This window comes from Netta rufina (genome assembly GCF_964035555.1).
Source record: "Netta rufina genome assembly, chromosome: 5".
NCBI lineage: Eukaryota > Metazoa > Chordata > Aves > Anseriformes > Anatidae > Netta > Netta rufina.
This window is the reverse complement of record NC_140128.1, coordinates 39,578,521-39,598,275: the sequence shown is the minus strand read 5'-3', so window position 1 is coordinate 39,598,275 and position 19,755 is coordinate 39,578,521. Positions and strand designations below refer to the sequence as shown.

The window sequence follows — 19,755 nt, the reverse complement described above, 5'->3', positions numbered from 1 at the left end:
GAAATTCCTCTCTGGAGAGGTTATTCCACAACTGTCCAACAAAGATTATTTAACTGAAGGATTCAGCCCTGCCAGAGGCAGGCTCTTAGACAACATTTGCCAGCCCTGGTATCTAATCAGCCCTGTTTTTATAAACAAGCAGCTTGGGGATCAATCAGCCTGTTAGTCCGTGTCCCTCAGGGCGCTGTCTGACCCCTGTGGGCTCAGCACCGACCGTCTCCAGCCCAGACTCGGCCACTTTCCCCAAAATGTTCCCAGTGGTGACCAGGGGACAGCACGCCGTCCTCTTGCTCCTACTGCTTGTGTGAGTCGTCCTTCTGATCCCCGGCCCCATTCTGCAAAGTGACTGGGAGTAACTTTAAAAAATAAAATAAAAAAAAATAATAATCAGTTTAGACATTAATAGGGTTGGGTGAAGGGAAGAGCTTCAAATGAATTGTGGCTGCAATGCGCAGCCAGAGGTGGCTGAAGGGCAGCCAGAAAAGGCTGTAGGACGTCCCAGGACCATCGTTCAGCAGATGGTTTGTGGTGCTGTCCATCAGGCTAGCAGATGAGCCTAACGCTGAAGGCAAAGCAAGGAGCTGGGAGCACGGGAAGCAAGTTTACGAGGATCTGGGTGATTTAGGAGATGGGTGACGGATGAAAAGCACCGCTTCATGTAGCACATGTCAGATGGCCAGTGCGGGAGCAAGGAGCCCGTCCGAGGAGAGGCCATGCCAAGGGAATTTTACATGCGGCAGGTTAGTGTGTAAAAATTAACACCAAGCATGTAAAACTGTGCTTTGCGACTCCTCTGCAACCCCCCCCTGTGCTGGTGCAGCTCTGCTGTGCTCTAGAGTTCGCTCTGTTCCTGATAACTTTTTGGCCCCCGTGTTGTGCTGCTGGGCTGTGTTTCCACATCCATGAGCCTTCACCTTCTGCACACTTTATTTTGAACAGAAACGCGCACATCGCCCCTTCGGTGTGAGGAGAGAGCCGCCTTCCAAGCGGCGATGTGCTTGACAGCTTTTTATACTTCGTGCACTGGAACTTGTGCTTTTTTTCCCCCCCTCCCCCCAGCCTCTCCTGTCTCCATTGCAGATGCTGCCATTCCCGCTTGGTTAATTTGTCTTTGTCAGCACATGTTTCCACAGCAGTGGCAAGACTGACCAGCCCGGGTAGGACGGCCGTGTTTGCCCGAGTGCTCGGCATCCTTCGGCAAGCAGTCTGTTTGCTGGAGACTTTGCTGTTCACTTTTACCCACTGAAGCCACAAATTCTCAATGAATTCCTATGCCTTTTCTAGCCCAAGTGAAACCGTATCTGAAAAGTAAACATGTTTTGTGTTTACATGAGGCAAAACCCACTTTGGGAAAAGAACAGTTCAAGCACAAGTGGCTGCAAGAACGAGGAAAATTCCCCTGTGAGACGAGAGTTCCCAACTCGAGAAAGAATGATGCAAGTCTGTCCCTCAAAGTATGTGCGTAAGCACTGTCCTGGACAAGGATGCTTCCCTGGAACTAGCCCTTAAATAGTTAAGAGTAAGAAATCACAGGAATAACTCAGACTGTCATCGTGACGGAGGCTCAGCTGCCACCGGGACCTGCAGAGGGGAGTCAGGGAATTGGGGCTGGCTTTGGGGAAAGAGGAGCAATGAGGAGGTCAGCACACGAGGCTGGGGTCGTACATATCTGTGCTGCAGGGAGATGTCTCAGCTCTGCCCGCTAGGAAAATGGAAAAATCAGGGTGGGAAAACGCGTGGAAGAAAGAATGGGCAGAGCTGTCTTCCAGCCCCAAACCGAGGAGGGAAGATGGCACTTTCTCACCATCCCCAGGAGCAGGAGGAACCGTGCTGCCCTGGGTGGCCCAGCCAGGCCATCAGCCTCCTCTGAAATCCCCGTGCTTTTCCCTCTCCTTCCCCTTGGGATGCAGCAGTTGCAGGGGAGCTGCTGTGGTCTGCCCTGAAGGCAGCTGCGTGTGAATTGCTGGCGAGATATTGTTTGTCAACCACAGCGGGCTCCTTCCAGCTCAAGGCACTGCAAAAATCTGTCCTATCTGATATAGGAAGGGGAAGGAATGCGTATGGGAAAAATACATTCCTGCGTGCACGTCGCCCTTCCCCCTGGGATGAGGTGCCAAGATTAATGAAACGTTGGGGTTGGATGCAAAGGTGTGCAGAAAGTGTTCGGCCTCTCTGGAAACGAAAAGATAAAAGGCTACGAGCATGAGGAGAGCGGGAAGGAAGACAGGCGTGCAGTGTCCTGCAGATCCAGGCTGTGTCCTGTAGGACAGCTTGGGCAAGGAGCATCCCGTGTGGAAGGGGGTGGCTCCGGTGCCCTGCTCCTGCTCAGACAGCGGTGGGGAGAGCGGGGCTGCGCGGGTGGTGGGTGATGAGCAGCATGCACCGCTGGGAGTGAAAAGAAATCAACTTTGTGGATGCTGAAAAGAAGCAATGGGGGGAGGAAAACGGGGTGGGGTGGGTGGTGGGAAGGACAGGGACTTGTGCACGGACTCGTGTGGCTCAGCGGGGCAGCTTCCCCAGCTGCTGCCCTGCTTTTCCTTCCCAGAGGGAAGGGGTTTTGTCCCGGAGCGGAGCTGCTTTGGCAGCAGCAGCACATCCAGTACCTGCGGCAGGTCCTGCGCGGCCCTGCGGAGCTGCCCTCCCACAGCACTTCGGCAGGTGGGAGAAAGGGCCGGTGTTAAAGAGGAAGGAAACGATTCAAATCCATGCAAATCAGTTCGCAGGAAGCCCGCACTCATCACCTGCCACCTCTGCGCTCGGGCACGAGGCCGGGGAGGTGCCTCGGGGGGCAACGTCCCCTGGGGGTATCCCAGTGCCAAGCCGGGAGGGAGCCCGAAGCAGCTGGGCAGGGGCTCCCCAAACCCTTCTGCTTCCTCTCCCCCCGGTGAGGGGCCGGTGACCGGAGGGCCGCCACCCCCCGGCTTCACCTCTGGGAGCGGGGAGAGGCCGGTGGGGGGCTGCCAGAGCCGCCCGTGCCGTCCTTCACCTCCCGGGCCGGGCGCTGCGTGGTGCCGGGGGGGTGCGGGTGCCGGTACCGCTCCCGGTGCCGGTGCCGGTGCCGGTGCCACCCCATCTCGGCGCTCCCCGCCCCGCGGCCCCGTTCGCTCGCCCGCCCTCCCTCCCTGACGTGTGGCGCTGGCAGCCCGGCCGGTTCCGCATTCCCGACCCCTCCCCGCAGCCCAGGGGCCGCTATATAACCGGGGCTGATGCAACCCACCCCGCCGCCCGCCACAGCCCGCGGGAGGCGCGCACCGGGGCGGCGGGGGGCGGCCGGGGCGGCCCGGCGGGGACCGGCACCGACAGCGACAGCGACCGGGGGCGGCGGAGCCGAGCCGAGCCGAGCCGGGCGGCGGCGGCGGGGCTGAACCCGCAGCCCGCTGCCGGGCCCCGCGGGCATCCCGGCGGCCCGCTCCCCGTGCACGGTGGGTGCGGGCACGGCGGAGCCGGGAGGGAAGCGGGGGTGGCCGGGGGGAGACCGGGGAGCGGATGCCGGGGTGGCCGCGGGGCGCTCGGGGCGCTCGGGGCGCGGGGATGGGGCCGCCGGGCACGGATCGGAGCCCCCCGCTCCTTTTTGGGGGTGCGGGGAGGAGCCGAGCTCCACCTGCCCGTGGGGTGTGCGGCTGGGGGGCTGCGGGGAGCCCCGCTCGCGGTGCGGGGTCCTGGGGTGCTCGGAAAGAGAGGGGACCCCCCGGGACCCCCCGGGATCCCTGCCGCCCCGTCCCGAGCCCGCTGGGGCAGCCGGGCGTGGGGCTGAGTGGAAGTTGTGTTCTTCTGCACGGGTTGCTCCGGGAGGCACTTTGCTTTGCTTTTTTTTCCGTGGTAGGGAAATAGGGTTGGGAGCAAATTGGGGGAAAGGGAGAACTAGCAGGAGAGCAAGAGCCACATTATGTTTCCATTTTCCTTTAATGAAGGCCCTGTGGAGGTGTATTTGAAAACACAGGGTCTCCTATGCCTTCAAGGAGGGTGAGAACACTGCGCTGGCTGCTTCCAGGGCCATATGCAGCGTATGGTGGCCAATGAAACGGGGCCTGGCTCGTTCTGTTGCTTGTCTTGGCAGCCTCCTTCATGGCTTGTATTACCAGCCCTGGAACACAACCACTGCCAAACTGTGTGTGTGTGCGCGTGTGTTTGGACTCCGAGAGCTCGGCAGAAACAAATGCTTCAGCAGCTCGGAGCAGGATTTTTTAGCTGGTTTCAGGAGAACTCGCAGGAAAAACTCGATCTGGAGGCCGTTGCCAGAGTCCGTGCGGGGAATCTGGTGGTTACCGCTTTCACGGGGACATCTGGGAATGCCAATGGTTGGAGTTCACATCCTCGGTATGACTCCTGGTGATTCAAAAAGGGAAGAAAAAAACCTGCCCATCTGGGGGACGAGTGGGTGGGTGCTGGAGCTGCCATCCAAGCTGTCCTTGTGTCAGGCAGCGACTGGCTGCCGTGCTCCTCGGGTCTCTGCGATTTCCCGGGGCGGCCAGGAGCTCATGGCAGGTTGCTGCTCCCTCTACCCGCTGCGGCTGCTGCTCCCTCCTGCTTACAGCTGAGCACGTCCCTCCTTACAGGGTGCCAAGGTCTCGGCTGTGACCCTGGCTGAGGAGGAGGAGATATCCCCTCCACCTCAGCAGCGTGCCCAGCTGGGCTGTTGGAGAGCAGGCAGCGCCGAGCATCCACCGGGTGCTCTCCTTCCCCATGCTGGTGTTGCCAACTTTGTCTGCTCCACCTGGGCCAGGTAGTGGGCAGCACGCAGCATCTTGAGAGCCTGAAGGTGCCCAGAAGCTCTTTTTGCTGCAGTGGGCCGTGCCCTGTCGACCTGGCCCCAGGACCAAGCCGTGGTGTGTGGCAGCCTGCACGTGTCCTGCGGTGCCCATGTGGCAAGGAGCAGGCACAGCAAGCCTGCTGCCATCTGCCTTTGGCTGCTTGCGTGGGTTTCTCCATTGCATGGACTGCCCAGAGCATCAGTCCAAACCCTGCAGGCTATTTAGCATGCAGCCTGGGAGCCGAAGGCCTGTATGGGCCTCTCAGCCGAGCGGGGCTGCTGCAAGCCAGCCAGAGCTGGTCTTTATATGGCTTAGAGGTCTCTGTGGATGACCCTGGCATTCAGGGCACAATTCTGAGGAGTTTGTAGGGGGGCCTCTCATCTCTGAGGCCACCCTTGCCCCTGAGGTTGGAGCTCTGTGCCAGGGGAGGGCTGTCTTCTTGAAGAAGATTCCAGCCCTGACCACATGCGGCCGTGGAAGGTCCTGGGGGATTTCAAGAAGTCGGTTGTTAACCTCAGTGCCTGAGCTGCAGCCTCGCTCAGATCGGCACACTCCCTCCTCCCCACGTCCATCTGAACTGCTGTGGGTAGGAACAAGGTCTCTTCTACCTCCCTGTTGTGTGCTGCTGTCCGTGGAGCGGTGCCGCGTTATTAAATGTCTGCCACGCTCCATGCCAAAGCCATAATTAATGGCAACCTCCTAATGCAGTAGCTGCGAGGAGCCTTGGCTGTGCTGGGTGCTGTGCGAACCCCTGCTGGTACAGGTTGCTTGAAGGTGCTGCATTGCAGTGCTAGGGGTAGCGTGGTGCTCAACTGGAGCTTTCTGCTGCCCTGCCAAGGTACGGAGGAAAATGCTGGAGGAAGGAGGAGGATTGAGCTGACTGCTTTGCTGATGGCAAAGAGGGGGTTATTGCTAAAGTTGAGGACTGGTTTCTTGCCTTCTTGTAATGGGAATAAGAAGCCAAAGCAGTAGACAGGCAGATGTGTGGGGGCTTCACGCGTGCCCTGGTGAGGCTGCCAGCTCTGGGCTGCCCCTTGGGTGCAGTGTCAGGAGCTGGGTGCCTCCCTGGTGGAGGAGAGGAGGGAGGCAGCAGGGCTCTCCGTGTTCCTGCTCTCAAAATGCTCCTCGCAGCCTTCTCCCTGTGAGCAATTTGGGCGTTCTTCTGCCATCTGTGTGAAACCAGACATCCAGGGCTGAGCCAGGCTGCTCCCACTCAAGAAAACAGTCTAGATTTCCATCTCCTGAGGATCTCCTCCTCCAGAGCTCCTTCCTCTCTTCAGCATGATGGCCCACTTGGTGGAGCTCAGGGATCTGGGCTGGGACACTACACGGAAGGGTGCTCGCAGACCCTGCAGCTCTTTGTCCACCACGTTGCCTGTGGGAGAGAAGGAACAGGAGGAGAGAAGGAGCAGCTGGGGGTGTCTGTGGGAAGGGTTCTTCTTTGCCCTGGGTTGCAGAAGCTGGCTGCAAACCTCTTGGGATGGAAGTGCAGTGGCAGTAGTGAGGCCCCGTGGTGGCTGCCATACAGAGGTGGCACGCTGCAGCTCGGCACACCTGGTAAGCCACGCTCTGAGACCTTAAACTGGTCTTTAAACAGGGAGCAACCTCCCCAAATGCCTTGTAGCACTCACTAAGCAGTCCTACCTCCTTGCTGAAGGGGGGCCTTGCAGAGTTTAATCCCAGTGGGTGTCACTGCAGCGCCTCAGTGCACCGCGGGCGCTGGGCTGTGCACCCACGGGCTCAGCAGATGAATGAATAAACGCACAGCGCCTGTTAAAGTCCATGTTTGCCAGCGCTGCTGCACGGGTGTCTGAAGGACAGGTTAGAACCAAAGGGCTTGGCTGTTGCTGTGTTTTGATGGTTGGCAAATAACTTTGATACGGATCGGTGTGGCCTTTGGCACTGGAAGTAACTGCTTTTAAAAATGCAGAGCAGAAGAAGTTAGGTTACAGGGTGACCTGCTGTAAGGAGCTCCTTCCAATGAGGTGCATCTGGTGTTCAGAGCTGGTGGCTGCTGCCTGGGAGTGGGAGCATATCACATTCTAGAAAACAGGGAAAAAAAAAGGTAATTGCATGTTCAGGTACTTTTGGCACTGGGCATATGAGGTGTGGCTTTGTGCCGTCAGCGTGGTAGCGTTAATGCGGCGCTCACGGGGTGCTGAACTGAACCTTGATATGGAAAAGTGTTTGTAGGCTCCACTGTCCCTCAGCCCCCTGCAGCCCCCCAGCCAGAAAAGTCCAGATGGGGAAAAAGCAAGTGGCTCCGTGCTTCAGAAAACAAGTGATAGCCAATTGCCCTGTCTTTGTTTAGAAAGTTACATTCTTGAGGCATGAGAAGTCGGGCATGTCAGGAAAGGGCTTTCATATAAATCATCCTTCTGCCAATGAGAAGGAACTGGAAAGATGCGGTGTAGAGCATACAGACTGAGCAAACTTGATAGCCAGGAGCTAAAACCAAAAGTAAAAAAAAAAAAAGGATGGTAAAGCCATAGTAAATTCCAAGGGACCGCAATTTGCTTCTCATGGATGGCAGTGTTACTTCTGATCTCCAGAGCAGAATTCTTGCTTGTTGGCCGTGAACAGATGAAGGGCTGACTTAGAGCCCAGGTCTCCAGGACTGCACGAACAAATGGCAGCAGTATGCTAAGTGCTAACGTACTGATGAAGAGATCAAAGATAGCTGGTACGGGAGGTTGCAGGCTTTGGCAGCGCTCCGACGCATGGCAGCTGGCAAGTAATGGCAGGCACCCAGGTCGGGCCTGGCGTGGCAGAACAACAGGCAGGCAGGGCCTTGGTTCTGCTGGCAGCGTGGAGAAGGGCTGCTGGGACAGACTGCCTTATGGCACTGCTTGTTAGCCTGGAAAAAAGAGGAAGAGGCTGATATTTACAGTGGCAATCCCCCCCGGCTGGCAGTAGGTGCCAGCCTGGCTCTCTGAGCATGGGCAGGGTGCTGGGGTCAACCACTGCAGATGTCAGAGCGCGTGGTAGAGCTTGTGCTGGAAGAGACAGTGATTTATAGCCAGCACTTTAACCAGAAACTGAAAATAAGGTTGTAAACAGCTCCCACTCTCACCAAGGAAGCTGACAGCACAGATAAGGCAGCAATGGCAATTTAAGGTGAAGTGACGGGTGTCTGTCAAAAAGCTGCTTTGGTCTTCGCTGTAGGATGGTGCTGTTGACAAAGCAGCAACTGCATCTGGCTTATAAAGAAGCAAACCGCGCGCTTGGCTAGGTGAGGATGCACAGGATGCTCCCGGGGGAGTAGCAGATACAGACAAAGTCAGCTTCTGCACAGGGAAATGGATGTGTGACTTCAGCACAGGTAGGCATTCCTCTGCTGGTTTTAGGCTGTGGGTAAGAATAGCACTGAAGAGGTGGCAGGAGGGGCATGAATGTAGGCTAGCAACCAGAATACAAGCCCCCAGGGACCCTGGGCTACGTGGATTATGCCTACGCACGTTAGATTTATGCAGTAACTGCTGCGCAAACATCAGCTACCTCAGAAAAAGGAAAAAAAAAAAACAACAAACAACAAACTCAGAGTCCCCAGAAAAAGCAACAGAAGTCAGTATGGAAAACAAAACAACAACAAAACCACAAGGAAATAAAGACTTAAAGTGTAAGAAAAAGAACAGAAGCATATGCAGGGACAGTGAAGCTGAGCAAATGTGTGGGTCAGTAACAGCTCGGTAAAGCTTCTTCCCACTGGGCAGCTGGCTCCTGAAAAGAACAGACCCCAGCAACAGGAGAAAAACAAGGAGTGCTCCGTGCTGCCTTTAATAAAACATTAAGTGAGCCAGTGTCACAGACCGTTGACCATAAAGACGTGGTTGGGGGACAAAGGACAGAACCACTCGTCACTGCTGTGAAAAATGCAGCAAAAAGGTGAGAAAAGGAAGCTGTACTGTTGTCAGCTTTTTGGAGATGAGGCTGCAGATAAAATAACTGAGCTTGCCAGCAGACTGCAGGTCTGAGACCTGCAGTTCCAGAGCGAGGATGCAAAAGGGACTGCAATAATTAGGAGGGTTTACAGACATTTTGGCAAAAGGTCAAGTCGTGTGTTCCAGCGCTTACCCAGAACAAGGGGAGGGTAGGAGCAAAGCTGAAGAAGTACAAACTGGGTTTTGACCCATGAAATCACGTGTTGACCAGATTTTTGCTGTAAGGTTAGTTGCTACGGAGAGCATTGAATGACACAAGCTGTGCATCGCCGAGCTGAAGTTTTAAGAAAGCCTCCTCTGTCTCATAATTCACTGTGGAGCATCTTGAGATGTTGTGGCACAAAATGATGAATAGCATCAGTGCAGAACGCACAGCTACAGGGAATGTAAACTGGAGCAGCTGGCGTCATGCAGATACCAGTGTCAGATGGAAGACTACACATTCTCTTTCCCCTCGCTGCTTTGCTTTGCTGTTGGCTGCGTTATGTGAAGAAGCATAGCTGATACAATGCAGGAATTGTGTGGTTGTGCAGTAGGACACCAGAAAGCTAGGTTTTACTGAGGATGCAACTTCTTTCAGTTCATGTAAGGAGCCATTGAAAGACTGCCTGGCACTGAGGAGAAAAAAAAAGTTTGTGTTAATAACCAGTTATGAAAAGAACAAATCTAATAAGAGTCCCAGCTAAAGCACAGTGTTAGAAAGTGAAGGAATCAGAGGTGAGCTGGTTCACGTTCCCTAGAAATAACAAACACTGCAAGGGAAAATCCAGGGAGGAATTACGAACTGGCAATGCACCAGCTGTATTCACCACTTCCAGCAAGATCTGGCTATTGAAAAGCTGCAACTTAAAGGTCAAATTCAGATCTTGCACCTCAAAGTTATTTCTGTCCTAACATGCAAATGTGATAGAAATATGCTGGAGCTCTAGGCAGGCATGTTGGTGTCTTCCAGAGTAACAGCCTCAGGAATAAGGCCAAATATTCAATAAAATTACATCTTTTGGCATTTTTAACGTGATCGAAGTACAACTTCTTACCTGTAGTGTTATGCAGGGAAGTAGGTGAAAGTATTTGGGACTTGGGTACCTGGGAACAGAAGTAGTTGGAGGTGAGAGTCCCTGCGATCAGCAGCGATGGTGCCTGCGGCTGTGGTGCTTCAGGGCCTGGGCTGGATTAATGCTCACTGCACCCTGCTCTGAGGGGGGTGGCATCTCTCCTCATTCCCTCGTTTTTGCGGTTACAGCTCTGCTGGAAATGGTTTACATTCCTCTCCAAGGTCTAACACAGCTTGACTCTTGGCAGTTCTTGGTGTGCTCCTCAGCTTCCTGACCCCTGTGCTGGACCTCATTTGGAGGAGCCTTCCTTCTCGCCTAGTTCTCAGCTCGTCCTAATGTGCAGGCTCACGTTCTGCCCGGTGCCTCCTTGTGCTTTGGTTTGAACAGCTTTAGAATTAATTTAAGCTGATGCACGTGTGTTGTGGGCTTTGCCAATGCAGTGACTGGGTTCAGGATAAGTTGCTCAGGCAGCAAAACAGGTACTGGGCCAGCTCCTTCACTCAGGCTCCTTCAAGGCACATAAAGCCACTAGACCAAAGATGTAGAGGGAAAGGGTGGACCAGACAGAGCATAACATTTTCTCAAATCCTTAGCAAGCTTTCCCTGGGGAGCTGCTCAGAGCTGGAGTGCAGGGTGGCACTCAGTGCTCAGGTAGTCCCATAGCCTGGAAGAAAAAAAATAATCTCCCTCCTTATTTCATAAATTATATTGACCATGAATTCTCCGTAGCTGAAGACCTGGACTGTCCAGCCTGGCATGTAGATACTCTTGCTGTCGTGATGTAAAACAATTAATTAAAACAGGGTTCCCTAAGACAAGGATGAATTTAAGCATCCAGCAGTGGGCTCGAGTCAGGTCCCAGCCTGAACCATAGGAAAGGGTGGGCCAAGGCCCCAAATCTGTGTGTGCCAGCGCAGCTCACAGCATTTGCAGGAAGGAGGCTTCAGGGTGTTCGTATAACTCTGCCACGGAGTCCTAGTTTTTCATTATGTCCAAACTTTTCCAAGCTGGAGGTGGGTGTTCATAGGACTGCTGCTGGGGGTGTGCAGGAGCTGTGCTGCTGTTGGTGGGCCTCTTCCCAGTGCCACCGTGTGTCACCGTACTGGTGGTGGTTGGGAACGGGCTCGTGATGCAGTGCATGTAGTTATCCCCAAACAGCAGTGAGATAACTCCGCTGCTATGTCCTGTGAGAATGTGTCTGGGGAAGGTGTCCCCTGCTTTGCCGTGTCACCTCACTGACCAGGCGCTGCCCTGTGGAAAGGGACAGTTTCTGAGGAAGACGGGAGGAATTTAGGCAATACCTGCTAGTGTTTTTGGAACTGGAGCGCAGCCTAGGGCAGGACGGTGCCTGGTTTCTGGGTATCTTTGCTGCGTGAGGCCTGGATGGCAGGGAAGGGAGGTGGCAGCTTCAGAGCACTGCTGGCACCAGAACGTGGAGTTACAGCTGTCCGCTTTGGGGAGTGCTCTGGAGGAATAAATGCTTCGGATTGTTTCAGGGCTCTGCAGTCCCAGGGAGTTGATATGTAGTCTCTTCTAAGGTCAAGCGTCACTACCAAGTTTTTTATCATCAGATGGGCAGGAGTCTGTTTCATCAGGTAGCATCACTTTCCTTCACAAGTCACCCATCTCTCCTCTCTTTCCCATCTGCTCCTTCTCAGGCTGCTACATCCTTGTGCAGATCATCTCCCCCCAGCCCAGCATCCTCCCTCTGCATACCAGCACTGGGAGCGCTGCCTTGCCCTCCCCTTTCTCGTCTCTCCTGAAAGATGACTGCAGCAGAGGGCTTGCTTCTTGCTCACTGCATGCCACTGCCTCTGTATGGTCATGGTGGTGCTGCATTTGCTTTCCACACTCTTTCTCAAGTCCTGTTGGTTGCCCTGGGACAGCTCACACTGGCACCTGGGTCTCGGTGGCAGGTTAGAGTGTATGCCTGCTTACAGATTCTGCAGTTTGTAGGTGCTCTCTGATGCAAATCCCTTGGTCTGTCACACCAGGCCGCCCTGCACAGCACTCGTGCTGGGAGCCGTGGAGCTTTTGTTTGCCTCTCTGGTCTGGACTAACCTGTATGAGTGGCTTTCCTTCCCCCTCACTGCTCATCTGTTCCCTGACATTAACTAGTACATCAAATAATCTCCTGGGCAGAGAGACGTGCCAGTGCCAAGAAGTCCTTACCTTCTCTGCTTGTCGTGGTTGAGTTTGACTTGTACTTGCTGACCTGCGTGAGCAGGGGGTTGGACGAGGTGACCTCTAGAGGTCCCTGTGCGACTCAGCGATCCGTCACTCCTGTCCCACGCTCGGCTCTGCCCGCGTTCGCAGCCTGGTGGTGACAGATCTGCCACCTGGGGTGGCTAGTGCTGGGCAGCTGTGGCAGCTGCCTTGTTAACGTGTGTGTGCCTGCATTTAGCACAGCTGTACTGCGTCAACCAAAAGCCTGCATCACCCCTTGTCCTGTTTCTCAGTGTCCAAGAGTGGCTGCTTGGGAAGGAGCAGGGCGAGCATGCCTTACCCTTTCCCTCATGCATCTCCTGGCTCCGGCAGTGGGTGCTGCCAGCTTGCAGCCCCTCTCCCCTTTGGGGTGCCTCCCAACATGGGGTGGGATGGGGTGGCAGTCCCCAGGCTCCCCGTGTGGCTGTGTTTGGGGCGGGGGAACGGTGGCTGTGTGGACAGCAGGTGACTGCGTGTTGTAACTGGGTCACCAGAGAGTGTCCCGGGCCTGTTACGCAAGCAGAGACAGGTTTAGGTGGTAGCCAACAGCCACCTGCTCCCTCTGCCTTTTGGCTGATAGGACAGCTCCAGCTCTACAGGCTTCTCAGTTGAGGTCTAATTTTATTTCTGTATCTCTTAGCCAGTTGTTCTGCACATTTCCTGGTAACTCCCTTTCTTCTGCCTATGAGTGACTTGCCAAAGCTTGTCCCAATCCTATTCTCTCTCAAGCTCCAATTTTTTTTTTTCTCTCCTGATAGAAGAAGCCTTTTGCACATTGCTCCACTTCCCCTCCCCTCCAGCCTTTGTTTCCTCGTGTTTGTGCTGGGCGATGTTTGCTCAGTGGCGGGTTTCTCCCTCAGCAGCTTTTCATTGTTTTATCCTCCGTCCCCGTGCGCTGTGCCCCGACCCCGGTCAGCAGGCTCAGCCTGCCCAGCCGGCAGCCAGCCCGCGGCACGGTGCGGTCCTCACAATGCTGGTTTCTTCTTGGCCTAATACCTACGCATTAATCAAAACGCAGTAAGAGCAAAACCTTGATCTTCGGCACTCCAGACAAAGGTGTGCCAAGACCAACTGCCCATGGGACCACATCACTGTTGATCCTGTAAGTCCCTGCACCAAGCTCCTGTTTTTCTGGTGCTCTGCCTCTCAGGTCTCTTCTTCTTCCTCATCTACATGCCAGTAGCATGTCCTTCCTAGCAGGATTTGTATATTTTGGTCTCTGCCACCCAGCTTGTGCTCATTCCTTGCTTTTGCCATCCCTGGGGGAGAGCGGCAGCTTTCCCTGGGCCTGTGGAGCCGGCTGGGTTCGTGCCACGTTGGAAGCGGGGAGGTAACGGGCCGTGTCTCTCTCCCTGCAGCCCGCGGAGCCGTGTTCCCTGCTATGATGCCAGGGCAGATCCCCGACCCGTCGCTGACGGCCGGCGCGCTGCCTGGGCTCGGCCCCTTGACGGGACTGCCTGGCACCGCCCTGACCGCCGAGGAGCTGAAGTACGCCGACATCCGCAACATCGGGGCCATGATCTCGCCGCTCCACTTCCTGGAGGTGAAGCTTGGGAAGAGGCCCCAGCCCGTGAAAAGTGAGGTGAGGCTGGGGGCTGCTGGCTGCGGGCGGCCCCGCAGATGGGCAGGGGCTGCTCCCCAGGGGTGCCTGCCACTGCCTGGGTCGCTCTGTGGGGCTCCTGGGGAAGGGATGGTGGGCGGCTGCTGCTCAGTCCCATGGGCTGTCACATCACGATTGTGTTATAGGGGCTTGGGAGGCACTTGCACAGCGTTTTCCTTGTGTGCTTGCGTTGTGTTGTGTCTGGCTCTTTCAGCCTTGCTGTGCTGGTGCTGCTTGTGTCAACCAGTGCCAGGAAATGGAGCTGGAAGTCCATCAGTGTGAGGCCCCAAAGTGGTGAGAGTGGTGGCTTCGGTCAGGACTGTTTGGTAAACAGCCCTAATGAGCAGTCCTCTTGCTCCTGCTGGAGAATACTTCAGACAATGCCGTGTGAGGATGGGGCGTTGTGCATTGTCAGGGGTGCTCAGTCTGTGAGAGGTTGTCCATGGTGAGCCGTGAGCAGATGAAGCAGCAGCTCCAGGGAGCTCCGAATGAGTGCTGACACTTGGTTTCACCCAAACCTTATGGTAAACGCTCAGCAGCATCCAGGCCCACCCACCGGGAGGGTTCCTGATCCTTTACACCCACCCCTTGTGGTGGACTCCTGCTGGCAGAACCTCTGCCATCCAGCCCATCGGTCACCTTTCAGTGGAGTGCTGTGTCCAGCGGTGTCCTGGCAGCTCACACCGTGCTGGGAGCCAGCTGGAGCCCGCCTGGGAAGGGGCTTGGCAGCTCCATAAGGATGGAGCAGGGGATGGGGTGCTGCAGGAGGCCAGCAGAAGACTGGGAGATGCTGAAGGCATTGGTCCCTCCATGGGCAGTGCAGTTATGAGTTGGCATCTAAAGCCAAATGTGTCCCAAGCTCCTGGTCTGCTACTTCTATAGCAGCTTGATCGGCAGGGAAATGTGGAGGAAAGATGAGGGGAGCCCCACCAGCAGCCCCCAGATGGCTGCCTCCCCTTGTAGCCTCTTCCTCCCCTGCACGGCCCGTGGAGCCAAGGAGCTGAGGATGGCAAATGGAGCTGCTCCTGGCATGGGCTTTGCAGCAAAAGCCTGGGAGAGCCGAAGCAGTAGCTGCTTATTCCGTGAGTAGCCAAGAAGCAACCCACGCGTAATTTTGCAATGCAGCCTGCAGCTGCTCTCCTCTTGTAGGGAGATGGAGCCCGGGGAGTCTGGGTGCTGGCATGCCATGCTCAGTGCAGAGCTGGGGAAAAGGCAGCTTTTTGCCCTGGCACAGGGGTGTTTGTCCGTGGCAGTGCACAGAAAGCCCACGTATGGGGTGGTGGATGCACCGTTACCATCCCTCGTGCCTGTAACAGAGCTGAGTCCTAACCCCCAGCACCAGGGCCATGTCACCTTTCTGAACTGAAACAGAGGCAGGAAGGAGAAAAGCTGCTTTCTTGAAGTGACTGGAGCTGTAGGACAACAAAAAGCAGAGCCAAGAGTTCAGGATGCTGCTCTCTGTGCTGAGCCACTCTCCCTGAGCACCTGTGGGCCACATCTAAAGGGCACGGCCCTTCGCTGGCCCCAGTGGCTGTAGGGGAAGCTGAAGGGGACAGGGAAGGGACACTTATTCTTTGATCCCTAATGGGCAGAGCAACTAGGCGTGGAAATGTGTCAGGCAGTTTGCAGGGAGACAGTGAGGCTGGTGCTCTCACTGTTCTTCCAGGAAAAGGCAGCAGAGCACAGAGTTAGAGTCTGCCTGGTTGCTTCTGCAGATGCCCATCACAATGTAGTGAGAGCTGGAAGCTTCTGGTGGGACATGGGGGCATCAGCACAGATCCCATCCTGGTTCTCCTAAGCACAGTGCTGCTGTGGCAGAGGGCTGGCTGCAGCCTGGCACTGTGGGAAGTCTGGGCGTAGCTTGTGCTGCCTTTGCTTGATATTTTGCTCCCATCTAAAATGGTAAATTTGGTATAATGCTTGGGAAATATCATAGAGAAGATGCAAAAGTTGTTAGTGCTATAAAACTTGGACATTGTCCTTTAGATATTAGACATGCAGCTTAATTCTGCCCAGTTAGCATTTCATTCCGTCCTGGCACATCGTCGAGATGTTTTGATTAGAGGATTTTTGATTCTGTAAATCAAAATCCCCACGCCCACCACCACTTCATGCCCATGGTGCTGGAAACCTCTTGGCTCCTTATGAGGTCCCTAAGCCCAGGTGTGAGAGCAGTGAGGCTGTTCAGATGGCGTGTGCTGAGAGAGGCTCATCTGGGAGACACATTCCTTGATCACGCTGGGGAAGTACGAAGGGCCGCCTTGGCAGGCTGGAGGTGCCCTAGAAGAAGGTGCAAGTAGACTGTGGAAGTGATCATAAAGTAAATGTGGCTGCCACTGTATTTGAAAGGATGTATGCTGTCAGCTGCCAACTGATAGGAACAAGGCAGTTCAGTCTGACATCTCAGAGTCCCAGGCCAAATGCTCACGGTTATTTTTGGGGTCTTAAAGGCCCAAAGGGTCTTTTCTCCACTGCTGTGCTGCAAGGTGTCACGTGGATACTGAGTTTATGAAGATTTCTAGCACTCGCAGTTCTCTGGAGAAGGAACTGGTTTGGGTTCTCAGCTGTAAGCGTGCCACAGGCCACTTACACAGACTTTTCCCTAAGTACTTTGATTATGGGTTTCCAGCCCATAGGGCTTATTAGCCTGGTCTGTGCGGTTTGAATCAGATAGCAGGGAGTGACTGAGTCATGGCAAACAGCACCGGCACTGCTGTGTCCCGTGTCCTTATCGGAGATGCACCCCACTGTCCCCACCTTCTGGGGTGGCCTGGTGGCTTGGCCCCCAAGTTGAAGGCACATCAATGTTAGAGGCTGTGGCAGCGACACGTTTGGTCCCTTGTAAGGGTTGGACCACGTCACTGGTGACCACTGGTGAGGGCGGCAGCGGGGCTGCCAGGGGCTGCCAACCTCCTCCACTTGATGGCTCTGACCTGGGCTTCTCCATCTTGTTGCAGCTTGATGAGGAAGAGGAGAGGAGGAAAAGGCGCCGGGAGAAAAACAAGGTAGCAGCAGCGCGATGTCGTAACAAGAAGAAGGAGAGGACAGAGTTCCTGCAGCGGGTGGGTGCCCTGACCTGGAGGTGGGCTCTGGGCCTGGGGGAAAGAGGGCTCTGATGGTCTGCCGGTGTCTGTGCTGGAGCAGGAGCACCCTTGGGAATGTGGCCCAGGACAGGGGCCTTCTGCCCAGATTCCTGGAGGTTTCCCCACTCAGAGGCCAGGTTCCCTCTGGCCGTGACCCCAAAGCAGAAGAACACTCCCACCGCCTGACTGCTTTTCTCTAAGGGCTGGTGGGATGCAGGCAAAGGACACAGCTGGGACAAGGAGCCATTTCACAAAGGCCACTCCTTGCTGACAGGGGGATGAACCTTTCAAAATTTAAAAATGCAGGTTTGTTTCCTGGTGTTCTTCCAGCCCATGGAAAGCAGCCAGGCAGGGTGTTCGCTGCCCTAGGAGCTGGCTGTGGGTTGGGTAGGAACTGCCCGGAGGAACCTGGTGTCTTAGCATGTCCTCAGGCTGCTCCTGTGCAGCACGGGCTGAGGAGCAGCACTGAGCAGAGGTGGCTTGTTGGCCAAATACTTCTTGCATCTGTTCCGTTGAAGCAGTCACATGCAGTTGTGTTTCTGCCCTGTTAGGAGTCGGAGCGTCTGGAGCTCATGAACGCAGAGCTGAAGGCCCAGATAGAAGAGCTGAAACAAGAGAGGCAGCAGCTGATCCTGATGCTGAACCGGCACCGTCCGACCTGCATCGTGCGGACAGACAGCATCAAGACACCCGAGAGCGAAGCCAACCCGCTGCTGGAGCAGCTAGAGAAGAAGTGAAGGTGGCACTGGGCCAGGAGGAGGAGACAGTGGCGCAGGGTCTTCCAGGGTCTCTAATGTATGTACTGTATGAAGAACTGTGCACCGAGGCCTGGTGCATCCAGGACCCAGTGGGCTTCCTTGGGAACTATGGACCAAACAAATTTTGGGGGCAGAGAAGATTGGGAACCTGTCAACCGTCTACTCTGAGGCTGAACCCGGGAGCAGGGCTAGCGGCGCGGGCGAGGGCAACCTCTCTGTGATACCTCATCGCGGCCCTTCGGCCTGCTCGCGGCCCCGTGGCCCCATGGCATGGCAGCACGTCCTGCGAGGAGGAGGAGGAGGAGGAGGAGGAGAGGAGGAGGCACGGGAGGAGCTCCCGCTTCATCCTCTCTCTTCCCCACAGCCCCTCAGCGTGCCAGGGAGGAGCGGGGCCCGCAGGCGGCAGGGATGGTGGCGGAGCGGTGCCTGCAGCACTCCCGTCCCGCCGCGTGCCGGAGCCGTCCCCGGAGGCCGCCGCCGCTCCTGGCGCACACTCCACACGAAAACCCCAACCGAAGAACCGCAAACACTTGACGCGGCCCCGTCTGGTGGGCAGGCCTGTCGGGGCTCGGTGGCGCAGGCGCCCCCCACGAGCACACTCTCAGTATAATGTTTACAGCCCAGCTGTCCGCGTCGGCCGTGCTTTTGAATGCACATTTTTACACTTTTTTTTTTTTAAGATATTTTTTACAAAGTTTTTATACAGCGATCTCTATATGGATTTATATAATCACTAGATGTGATCCCATAGAAATGTATGTTATGATGGTCTGTTTGTTACAAATGCATATGCCACAGTTATCTCCATTGTGTTACTTGTCCGGCGGCGTCCGGCTCCTTCCCCCAGCACGCTGGGAAGGGGGTCCAGCAGCCCTCCGCAGGGCCGTCGCTGCCGTCTCCATCCATGTATGTCCTTCATAATACTCAGTTCTGTATCTCTCAGTAAATGTTACCTTTACATACACTGTCCTCCTGTGCTTTGTCTGGGCCAGGCTGTGGTGGGCTTGGCATCATGGCAGCAGCTGCTGGGTTTCTGGCTGTGCTGGGTGTCCTCTGGCTGAGCAGGATGGGGAAGCTGATCCCAGAACCGTCTTGGTGCCTCTCTGTGTTAGTAGAGGAGTTCATCCTGAGGAAGCTGAGAGCCTCGGAGGTGGCTCTGAGCGTTGTTGATCAAGAAGCAGCTCAGTGCTGCACCTAACAGGGCAGGCAGGACATGACTGGAAGCCTGGAGGTGTGAGACACAGGAGCTTGAACTCCTTGCAGGGAAGACAAAAGGTAGGGGAGCTGTTGCAGTGCTGTGGTGGTGGCGATCCCTTTCATGGAAGGCGGTAGAAGACCTCTGGGCCTCCACTGGGTCCCAGCCCTGCCCCTGACTGATGTTCTGGGAAAGCCGACCCCTGCCCTGGGCATCAGCCAGTGCCAGGCACAGGGATGTGCAGGTTCAGCAGATACTCAGCTGGGTGGTGGTGAGGTGCTAGGACTAAAGGGGTTGCTGGCATTGAAAGGACATCCCTACATGTACAACCAAGCCCCGTCCCTACATTGGTGTATTTATGAGCCCTACATCCACAGGCAGCGGGAAGGTACCTCAGTGTGGACTGGGGCAGGCCCTGTCTCACCCATGGGACACCGCTGGGCGGTGGTGACCCACGTATCTTGTGGGGCAGTGGTGAACCCAGTCATCTCCCAGCCTGGTGTCATACCCAGTGCGGATGAAGTGACTTTGATGCAAATGGTGAGTGAAAGAAGTTTTCAGCATCTGGTATAGATGCACATTCCAGCCACTAACACTGATGTGGTGGTGGGGACAGGATGAGTTTGCCCTAATGTGGTAATAGCATGGGAGGAGGTCTTCCCTGAGCACGACTGCTTCTCAAATGCATGTTTATCTCTGCAGGTTCTTCTTCTACCCCCTAACCTCCAGTGATATATTACATTGGTTCTTTGCCTGTCCCATACTTTCTTCCTGGATTTCCCCTCCCCTTCTATAACTTCTGTCTTTGGGACCTCCCAAAATGCTGCCAGCTGCCTTATTGAGTCTGAAGTCTGTTGGATCTGTCACAGGCAAATTGTTGCCACGGGAGGATTTGTTGGCTGAAGTGTGCTAGAAGGATGTGCAGGGAAGGGATCTGAAACAAAGCTGCTGAAGAAAAGCAGTGTGTGGCCTGGCTCCCACTGCCTGCTGTGCAGCCCTGGACAGCCGGGCAGCTTTCCTCCCCTGCTGCCCTGCCGCGGTGGCTCCGACCTGACCCAGTCCTTGCTACTGAAAGGACGCAGAGCACTTCTTGGGCCTGCTTCTCTCTTTGGGACTTTATTTCCCTCTGCAGAGCGTACAAGGTAAGGAATTTCCAGCCCCCTGCAA

The 19,755-nt window shown here is 55.5% G+C and overlaps 1 protein-coding gene across 2 annotated transcripts; it reads left to right on the top strand.

Moving 5' to 3' along the window:
• The first annotated feature begins 3,233 nt into the window (after nucleotides 1-3,233).
• JDP2 (Jun dimerization protein 2) lies at nucleotides 3,234-18,315 on the top strand. Of its 2 annotated transcripts, XM_084287218.1 has the most exons (4): nucleotides 3,234-3,422; nucleotides 13,311-13,534; nucleotides 16,510-16,614; nucleotides 17,187-18,315. In XM_084287218.1, the coding sequence occupies exons 2-4, from the start codon at nucleotides 13,334-13,336 to the stop codon at nucleotides 17,370-17,372; spliced, it is 492 nt and encodes a 163-aa protein (XP_084143344.1). In that variant the 5' UTR covers nucleotides 3,234-3,422; nucleotides 13,311-13,333; the 3' UTR covers nucleotides 17,373-18,315. The 2 variants fall into 2 exon arrangements, with proteins under 2 accessions (XP_084143344.1, XP_084143343.1); XM_084287217.1 differs by lacking the exons at nucleotides 16,510-16,614; nucleotides 17,187-18,315 and having other exon boundaries at nucleotides 13,311-14,197.
• The last annotated feature ends 1,440 nt before the right edge of the window (nucleotides 18,316-19,755 follow it).

Bases quoted from the DNA above. Each gene is read 5' to 3' on its own strand.
- JDP2 (XM_084287217.1), top strand. From the start codon at position 13,334: ATGATGCCAGGGCAGATCCCCGACCCGTCGCTGACGGCCGGCGCGCTG.